Genomic DNA, 10983 nt, shown 5'->3' on the forward strand with positions numbered 1-10983 from the left:
AATTTCTTTTCGACATCTTGGATGACATGGGGGTGACTAAATTATCAGCAAAAGTTTTTTTTAAAAGTGAACTACTCCTCCTTTAACACACGACATAGTTAAAAATAGTATTTAATTCAATAAAATGTTTTCGCTAATCAGTACATCTGAATGACCAAAGACATGGTGAATGGATGTTTTAGAAGACTACAGAGTGTTATTTTAGTATTATTATTATAGTTTGGTATTCATATTTTGAATTAGCTATTACTTTTAATTTTGCTATTTTAATTTTAGTTTAGGGTTTTAGTAATTGTCATCTGCTTGACTTTTTTTACTTCAGTTTTAGTTATTTTAGCACTTAAACCGATTTTATTTCAGTTAATTACAAAGGCAACATTTTTACATTTTTGCTTTTCAGTTTTTCGAGCTGAATTTCTTCATCTAATATTTGTTTCATTTCAGTTAACAAAAGTGATTTTTAATTGTATTAGATAATAACAATACTGCTGCGCATACATACAGTAACACGCCTTAGCTTACTATACATAACACCTCCATAACTCTGACCACAACTACAAATACTTGAAATAAGTGGTTTTAATATGGAATCACCCAAATAGGTCAAGTTTCCTAGTATAGAATGAGTATGTAATCTAGTATGACTATAGACTTTCAGAGTTTCACCACTTCGCATGAAGATTATTTGCTTTATAAATGAGCCTGTGTCATCAAAGATCATTACAGGAACACTCAACTCGACGAAAAGTAGGACATCATCTCACTAAATGTCAGAAGTTCATGTGAACGTTAACAAGTGGGCCGACCTCAATTCAGATGCAACAAGCCAGAGAAATCCCCACACGCTTACGAACTCACACACACTGGTGATTTACAAACAATTTCCGAGACGGAGATTCGGACCACACAGGAAAGGCGTCAAAGTTCAAATGAGATATTCTGGGATAAAAAAAAAATAAAAATCTTCCTGTTTATTGACGGGGTCATCACAACAGGATGTTCAGAATTTGGTTCCCACTGAACGTGTGCTCAAGCAACTCAACAGAAAAATCTCTCTCTTCCTTTCTTCTTTGCTAAACTGATTAATACATTAATTAGAGGCACTAAAGGCAATTATCAATGTTATTATTGCTCATAGTCCAGGTTATAAACTTGAAAGGAAACATCAAACCAGTAAGCAACTTCACAATCTTAAAAAAAAAAAGTGATGCCAGAGAAGAACCATCATTGAACCATTTTCTTAGTGTGCAGAACATTGAAAAATACTAAATAACTTATTTTTTTCACCTTTAAGAACCTTTTGTGGAATGGAAAGATTCCATGGATGTTGAAGGTTCTTCATGGAACCATAGATTCCCATAAATATAACCTTTATTTTAATTCAACATAATGGCAGCAACTCATGCACAGACAAAAACGCATGTTTTCATCAAAAAGGCGAAAAATCATAGCAATAGCAACCATCTATAATAAACCAGCAAACAACCAGAACTTAAAGGAGAACTCCGGCGCAATATGAACCTTTGGTCTAATAAAACATCGGTACCTAGTCAACCGTTCTCTGAGATTTGTTTTCATGATAATCGAATGTAAAGAGTTTTATCTCTAAAAACTGTTTAGCGTATAAAGCTAGTATATGGGGCATATAATAAGTAAAAAGAAATCGCTAGTTTATACCACTAACAAGGCTCAAAATAGCCCCACACTAACACAGTAACATAATGAGAGTCCATACATGCAAAACGAAGCATTGAGAACTTTGTACGTGTACAGACCGTTTAATGAGAAGATACTTTATAAAGACAGTTCACTTCGTGCATACAGACAGGAGCCATCTTTGGAAATAGTCTCGATAAGTCGATCCCCGAACGCCGTTCATACAGTTCAGCTCACTCAGCACGAGGTTCGTGTTTTGACTTGTCGTGACTGTTTTCCAAGATGGCTCCTGTCTGTATACACGAAGTGAACTGTCTTCATAAAGTATCTTCTTATTAAACGGTCTGCACACTTACAAAGTTCTCAATGCTTCGTTTTGCATGTATGGACGCTCATTATGTTACTGTGTTAGTGTGGGGCTATTTTGAGGCTTGTTAGTGGTATAAACTAGCGATTTCTTTTACTTATTCTATGCGCCACCATATACTAGCGTTATACGCTAAACATTTTTTAGAGATAAAACTCTTTACATTCGATTATCATGAAAACAAATCTCAGAGAAGGGTTGACTACAATGTTTTATTAGACCAAAGGTTCATTTTTGCGTCTGAGTTCTCCTTTAACTTGAAAGTGTAAAATTGACAAAGGATATGGCAATCTTTTCCTAATTACATTTTCGCAAAAGAATTAAATGGAGAAGGAGAAATGCGGCTAACAGTCTCACACACTTGTTTGCATTTGAATTTCCCCACTTTAGAGTCTCACACACACACACTGAGGCCATTCTCATGAGCTCCTGCAATCTTATTACCCCCTCCACCATCTGCCCTCCAAAAAAGGCACCATTCACACACACACACACACAGAGAGAAAGAGAGCCTCCGGAGAGTGTAGGATAACAGATAAAAGCAAAAAAGACTGAAATAAACAACAAAATCTGATTTTGATGGAAAAATCATAGCAAATCTTAGTGTATGCATCCTATAAGAATAGATGCAAGTTTTATTCCATGCTTGCTAAGTGTGTGTGTGTGTGTGAGAGACAATAGGAGGTGAGGGCCAGCTGTTGGGTTGAATGGCATGAATAGACATTGACAGAAGCAGCGTCCCACTGCAGCAGGGCACCAACGGACTACTGGGGGGTTGGTAGGGGGGTCTTTTATCCAAGTTTGAAACCAAATTACTATGGCCGCGTGCACGTTCACACATGCGCACACACTCGAAAGATGCTGAGAGCTTTGTCTGGTTGCTAAGAAGGGTTTGGTCCTACAGATGGAATCTCAGCTTAAAAACAAATACACAGGTATACACACACACTTCTTTAAAAACATGGTATTTAACTACCATTTTGGTTCATTGGAAAATTTTGGAAAAGTTTTTCAGATCCGTGTTTTGGATTCTAGCACCAAAAAATAAATGGTTTTCCACAAAACTAGAGAATAAAAACTTCAGTGGAACTTAAAAAACTCCTAAACTCTTCCAACAGTTCCAACAACGCCATAGAAGAAACCATTTTGGGTTCTCCAAAGAACCTTGAACAATTCAGAGGACAGCTTAATGTTTTTGTAACATACCTGCATGATGCTTCCCCGCTTGGCTTGAGCTCGCATATTCCTCCATTCTGACAGTATTCTGAGCATCTTTGCCCTGAACAAACACAAACATATGTTAGTGCATCCCAGCAATCAACTACACCACACAGATCACCTGCAGAAAACCAGGGCAAACCTGCATTCACCCACCCACCTGTACAACCCATAGCACACCTGTCAATGCAAACACACATGCTAACTTCTTACAAAAGAACCTTGCCACCTACAGACATCAATAAAGGGCCCAAAGCCCTTTGTTTTGTAGCCCCGATGGAGAGCCACTGGCCTTTTGTTGAATTGTGAATAACTGACTTTGATGGGAGGGGGGTTCTTGATGAATGGTTCTTGACTATTCATCTAAAAAGATCCCGAAAAATCCAGTTATCTAACACTGAGCCTGGAAATAGCTCCACATTCTCTACAATTCCCTCTCCATGTGGCAGTCCGCCTTTAACAAGGGTTTACACTTAAAATACACTCCTTCCGGTTTCAGTATTAATATATCAGCTTCACACTAGTTTAAGTTTAGCTGACAGTGTTAGGAATAGGATGTGCACATTTGACTTTGAGGGAGCATTCAATATGGTTTAATAAGCCAGATGTGTCCAATGATGGAGGGAAGTGTATTTTTTAGCAGGAGCGTGCAATGTCACACTTTAGGGATTAACAGCACATCGAAGCCAGTCACCATAGACCGCAGTTGTGCACTTGTTGAATGAAACCAGCTGCCTGCAGGCCGTCTTTAATTGGTGACGACTGTCTAGAGACAAAGCTCCAAGTCAAAACTCTCAGACTGGTCCTCGTTATAGATTACACCACTAGTGATTCTCCTTTTAAAGTTTTTCTACGAGTTATTAAATATCAAAATAATAGTATTTAATCACATTAAATAATGAAATGTAATGGAAGTTAAAGGGATAGTTCACCCAAAAATATTATCTGTCATCATTTACTCACCCTCAAGTTGTTCCAAACCTGTATGAGTTTCTTCAGTTGAACACAAAAGATAATATTTTCAAGAATGTCGGTAACCAACCAGTTGACGGACCCGTTGACTTCCATAGTGTGGAGGAAAAAAACACACTATGGAAGTCAATGGGGTCCATCAACTGGTTGGTTACCAACATTCTTGAAAATATCTTCTTTTGTGTTCAGAAGAAGAGATAAAATTCTGCATGTTTAAAACAACTTGGGAGTGAGTAGATGACAAATTTAATTTGGGGGAGAACCATCCCTTTAAGTAATACAAAATAATAAATTATAGGCTATTTTCCAGAAATTCTAATGTAAAAATCCTAATCCTTTCATTTTCAATGGCCATGGGTCATCTGAAGTATCATTGTGAGTGAATATACATATGGGCTGCAGAATTGGTACAATAAATACCATTATTGTACCATGGTACCCCCACAAACTCCTTGTTAGCATCATTTCTCTCTTTTCTTCACTAGTTTACCTCAGGCTTGAAATGTGAAGAATTTAAACGTATTAAGCGTCTGTTTCGTTTCCTGTCTCTTCTGTCTACTTGTGTCATTTCCCTGTCTGTCTTCTCTCGGTTCCTCTACGGGAGCGTGTGTGGAGGAAGAGGAGGAAGAAGAAGAAAAAAAAAAGAGAGAGAGAGAGAGAGAGAGAGAGAGAGAGAGAGAGAGAGAGGGGGGGGGGGTCTAGGGGCGCGCGCGACAGCTGCAGAGCCCACGCCGCGCGGACAAAAGGAATCAGAGTCCAGCACGAGCCTATAAAACACTGTCTCGAGCCATTGTTTACCAGCGCACGAGAACAACAGCACAACCCCTCCTCCTCCTCCTCCATTCATTCACTCACAGATCGCTTTCCTCCAGACTCCACACACAATGCAACTCAATCAACATCAGGGACGCCAGACCAAAAATCCTGAACACTAAAAAACAGCCACAATAACTTCAGAAATCAAGCACTTACAGTCATAAAGTTCTGAAGTTACTCAACCTTAATGTGTAGATATGCATATGCGATCTTTACATAATAACAAGGAACTAGGCTACTCGCCAAAGTTACATTAGTGAATGAACAAATTAAAAAGAGATTTTAGACACATTGAGGCGGCTGTCAAAAAGTGGTCCAATTTACCCCAAATAGACTTAAACTTTCACTCAATTACACTTTGAAATCAACAGAATCAACAATGAATATAAATATAGGCTACCTGTGCACCCCATATTAGAAAGAAAGAGCGACCGAGTTGTAATACATATTAATAACTTTCTGAAAGTCTGTTATTGTATTCTATGTTGGATTTTAAAGGCTACACAACTGATATCTTGCTGATTTTGTAGTTTGTGTCATCAATGACATGGATGCGTTGGTGCTTAACAACAAAAGCCAATAAATTACATAAAAATAATGGAAACGAAAGAAAGAGTTGTGGAAGTTGTGTGCTTATCGATATCAATGGCAATATCAGAATATTCTGTGCAACAAGTTCTGCAGAAATATCCCCGAGCAAATCAAATCAGAACAGTTTGGAAATATCAAATGAATCAAAACAGAGTTAAATGACTAAATGCATATGATTTAAAAAAAAAAGTTATTCGATTTGCAATTTTGCATTGATCTCTGATAGCCTACCTTGTGCCACCGCCGCGAGCGATGCTGCCGTCAGTAGCGTTAATTTCACCAAGAAACGGTTCATAACTCCGCCTCGGCGTTACAACTTCTGTAAAATCCTTTCTGAAGTTCTCATAGATCCCCTGAAGTCTTCTTTAAATCTCCCAAAAAGTGCAAAAGAGTTTGAATAAATATACGTGTTAATTAATAAATAAATCCCAGTGTCTCTCGAGAGCGTCTCTTGTCGCTGCTGCTCGTGGGAACTCTGCTTGATTCTCAGCTCGTAGCGCGCGTGAGCGTGCGCGTGCGCTGATGTCACTGTCGCGTGGGACTCTGAACGTCGCGAGCTCTACTGAATCTAAACGACTTCTCACGCTCGAGCGTTATCCATCCGCGCAGGTACTGAGAGAGAGAGAGAGAGATTTCCTTCATCTGGAAAAAAAAAAGTGAACATGGGAGTGCACTCCCTGTACAGTTTAGTTTCACCGCGAGGGAAGAAAAAAAAACTTTCTCACACTTTCTTCCCAGGATAAATGTGGGATATGCAGGTTTATTCCTGTCCCATCCCGTCTAGAGGATTGAGGAGGGACTAGGGCGGATCACTGCTTTCTGTTGGCGCCAGTTCAGACCCATAGAAGAGGGGGGTGGCCCCATTAACAAATCAAGACCCAAAGCTGAAAGTGTGTGTCCTTTGTCGCCCATTTCTAAAGGAGGAAAATGTTTTCGTATCACCAGCTAAGAGTTTTTTGCACATGGTATGGTAATGCCATGGATGTGTGATTGTGCAATATATTGTGTTTTCCTTACATGGTACCATCATTAACTCATGGTTATACCATGTTTGTTTTGAATGGTTAATAACACATTTTCTGTGTTTTTGAACAGATTAAAAGTACATGTAGTATCTTGTATGTGAACATTTTAAAGTGAAATAAAGTTTTTTTTTTTTGGCTTATAAATATGTTAGCCTGTAATCACTGTCTATGATACTTTTGCTGTTATCTATAGACCATTTCACAAGATGTAAACAACACTGGTCCAGAAGCACTTCCTGTTTCAGTTTTTTAACACTAGGCCTATATAAAAGCTGGGATAAAATACAACCAACAGAACATTTGAAACTGAATCAAAAAGTTAAACAAACATCTTTACGATGTTTTCTTTACATGTGAAATAAAGAAAACAGTTAGCCTACAAACTGAAACAGGAAGTGCTTCTGGACCAGTATTGTTTACATCTTGTGAAATGGTCTATAATGAGCACCAAATCAATGTCAAAATTCGCATTTAGAAGTTAAATCCATTAAAAATTCACAGTCTCTCGCTTTAGCATCTCATCAGATTTTCTATCCAATCAAATGCTCTCTAGAATCTAAAGCCCCGTCCCCTTCATTATAAATAAAGCTACAGCTTAAATCGGTAACTTGTTCACACATATACTGTTTTCCACATGTTTTCTACAGCACATACTGCAATATGTTGGGGATAGAGAACAATTCAGACAGCGTAAATATGCTTTCCATTGGGGGCGAATGAAGTCTGGTTTCACGTTAATGTCACGTGGACCGCCGCAACTCCCTTGATCGAGTCGACGCAGACCACATAACATATCGGTCCCATTTGACCCACAGAATTTTGAATTTTATATTTTGAAGTGATACGGAGGAGATTAGGACGAGAAACGGTTAGAGATTATGAGGAAACCGCAGCTTTCCCGAGGGCTCTGGCCGAGCTGTGATGTAAACTAAACTCGATTGGCTATTTTTAAAAAGGGGAGGGGCTGTTTGATATGTCCCGCCCTGACTTCCTGTTTCAGTCTACACACTGAATAATGCTGCATGTTTCAAGATCATAGACCTTCAAACAAGTAGTTGGCTTAGTATGTTATCATACGTACATACTGTATACAAATATCATAGTTTTTCTCAGATACAGTCACTTTACCGTGGTACCACAGCAGTACTTTTTGGTAAATGTGGGCACACTGTTTCTTAGTCATAATAATTTTTTCTCTCAGCACTCCAGTAGTCATCTCTAAAATTATCAATTGGTAAAGATCAATCATGTCAGAAGAATTCCCCTTTCTATGACCTCTAATTGACCTATACGCTGTACTTATGATCTTATAGGTGCAATAATTTCTCTTTTAATGTTTCTATTTACAATCCATATAAATGCACTAATGCAATTTCTGTCATATTATTTTTGTTCATATACAAGTTTGTTTGCCCCCCCCCCCCCACCCCCTTTTTTGGCATGAAACTGCTTGTGTAGTTTCATTGCCTGAGGAATCATAGTAATGACACATAATGTTTGACAGCACCCACGATATGTGTGCGTGTCTGTGTGTGTCGACCCGTGGGAACCGTTTTATTGTGGAATCTGCAACTGCAGGGCATTAAAAAAAAGTTGAATGAGAGGGCGAAAGAAAGAGAGCGTGCCAAAACTGTAACTGATGAACGTTAGATAACTGTTGACAAGCTAAGCAGACAAAAAAACTCTTGTCGTGCCCACTGAAGTTTCATTTTGATTCCTAAATGCAAATCTCAAAAGAGTTCGAGGAAAGTTTAAGGTCAAAAAAGTCACCAAAATTCACTTAGCCTACTTTGATTAGAGAACAGCGGTACTTCCTTTTTCCTCTGTTCCTAAAACTCCCTTCCTTCCCATTTGAACACACATTTCACATGCAGGGAGAGAGGGTTTGAGGTTTGCATGGGTAATGTTTACATGTTTTACTGGTGAACATGACATTTTTGTCTTGTTCACCATTAAAAATGTGTAGACAACCTTAAAAATAAATCAATTTACTTAAAAGTTTTTGGTTTGTTTATTTTTTCTTGTTTTTACAAACGTCACTGTAAACCCTAATGCTCAAAATAATTAATTGGTTTGAGTTGGGTTAACTCAAATTAAACATATTATATCAACTTTTATGAGTTTGGAATTTTCTTTTTCTTTTTGAGTTCACAACTGACACAATATGAGTAATCTGAATTGTGGTTTGAGTTTTATGAACTTGTTTCTTTTAATTTAGACAAATTTAAATATAACTAAAACTGCTGGTATTTCTTCCCAGCATACTTTGCCACACTCGAAGTGGAGTAAATGCTAAAATTGTAAAGTTTTTTTTGTCCAAGATTAATGTTAAATGTAATATTTGATGTTTTGCTATGCTAGAAGAGTTATTTGCCGTTTTTGGCGGGTGACAAAAACATAGCTAATTTGCTAACATATAAGCTAGACTGTCATACTCATTCAGCAATTGCTATGCCATGTTACCAATTAGCAAGTAAGCATTTACGTAAAAAAATATTTTCATGATTTGTCATCACATTTTTTCTTTTGTCAAATCAACTTAAATAATTTATGTAGTTCCGATAACATAATATGTTGAGTTCCTGATGATTAAATCAATCTCCTTCATTGTATTAACTCAATTTTTCCTTTTCAGTGAACTTAAAATTTTAAGGTAACCAGGTTACTTACTTTTTTAAGTTAAAACAACAACATTTTTTTTACAGTGCAGGTTACTTAATTTTTTAAGTTAAACCAACAAGCCGGCCAAGTTTCCACTACTAAAAATATTTAAGTTGAGATTTTACTTCATTTTAAATGAAATGTATGAATACACTGTAAAAATGAATACGCTATATCTATAATCAAAAAAATTGTGACAACGGATTACAAGCAATATTATTAATTAAATTTAACAAATTAGAACTGAGTAATAATTAATCGAACTCATTCCTTAAAAGTTAACCATTTACAATTAGTCAAATTTACACACACAAAAAATAAACAAAAATATCTGAATAAGATAGAATTGAATTAGAATATGAAGAACTCTCTATTTCATATTGCCAATATTGAAGACATCTGATGCTAACAAGCCAAATAGCTGAAGGAGAAAATCATAATTGTAAGTCACGTGATCAATGTTTGTTTTAGTTGAGCTCCTGACCCTTAAGTCATTCACTTTAAGGTTTGTCTGAGTCATAACAGTCAGATGAACAAATAGAAAAGATTATCTGATGATGTTGGTTATGTTTAAACATAATAATTTTTTCACAATCATTTGACTGGTTAACTTTTACTCATTACTGGTTAACTTTTACTCAATTCTAATTTGTTAAATTTAATTTAATATTTAATATTGCTTGTAATCTGTTGCCACAATTTTATTGCTTAGATATAGCATATTCATTTTTACAGTGTAAGCTTACACAAATATTTCAAGTTAAGAGTAATTAAAATGCATGAGTACAAAAAAAAAATACTAAAACTTTAAATTTCTAAACTTTAAATGTTTTATGTAACTGATTACAGTGCAGTTTAAAAGGTAACTAGTTGGAGACAGAGATGGTGAGTTAACCAGATCAAGTTATTTGAACAAAACAACATGGTCATAGTTGACCAGAGTGGTTAACCAGCACAGGGTCCAGTCATGATCAAAGAGCAGCGGACAGTGAGTGTGACTGAGTTTAAACACCGTCTGTCACCTACTAGATCCTGAACAAGTGAAGTACAGTAATCACCTGACAAATTTCACACTACACACTGTGAACGAGTCCTCGCATGCCGTCCTGATGCATCTGTGCCATCCCTCCCCCTCCCAGAGTTTGAATAATAAAGCTTTATTTGCATTTCTAAAGCTGATGAAAGACACAACCCCCATTGGAGAAATCTCAAATCTGAGCTGAGCATGCCTGTACTCTTTACCCTACAGCACGTGTGTGTGTGTGTGTGTGTGTAAACACATATAGGGACAGTAGGATTTAAGAGAGATCTGGCTGCAGTCTTACACACACACACACACACACACAGTTATGTGCTGGTGAGAAAGACACTTCACGCTTCATGGCAGGAAACAGGCCCAATTCACACAGAACAGGGATCTGAACCCACAAATGAGTGACTGTAAAATCTGCCGCTTCCTAAGTATTTATAGTCTCTCACTGTATTCATGATGCATAATAACTTCAATCATCATTAACACCTTAAAAAGAACTCGACTGCTTTGGAACACATTTTGGTCACATTTTCAGTAAAGACAAACCTGAAAAAACAGAGACAATAAGTTGTTATTTTAAGTGCACTCCAAAGCTGAAATCATCTGATAATCTTCTCTGTGTATTCATGTGTGTGTTTGTTTGT

At 37.0% G+C, this 10983-nt stretch overlaps 1 protein-coding gene across 1 annotated transcript in view; it reads right to left on the reverse strand.

Moving 5' to 3' along the window:
* The window catches only part of notch1a (notch receptor 1a), a 34383-nt gene extending 28032 nt beyond the window's left edge, over nt 1-6351 (reverse strand). Inside the window, exons 1-2 of the mRNA XM_039679214.2 lie at nt 5852-6351; nt 3230-3302 (exon numbers count right to left, since the gene is read on the reverse strand). Of these exons, the coding sequence (XP_039535148.2) occupies nt 3230-3302; nt 5852-5915 (137 nt within the window). The 5' untranslated portion in view covers nt 5916-6351. The remainder of the gene's footprint in view (nt 1-3229; nt 3303-5851) is intronic.
* Nucleotides 6352-10983: the final 4632 nt, after the last annotated feature.

This window comes from Pimephales promelas, chromosome 19, assembly GCF_988280905.1.
Source record: "Pimephales promelas chromosome 19, fPimPro1.hap1.1, whole genome shotgun sequence".
NCBI classification, from domain to species: domain Eukaryota; kingdom Metazoa; phylum Chordata; class Actinopteri; order Cypriniformes; family Leuciscidae; genus Pimephales; species Pimephales promelas.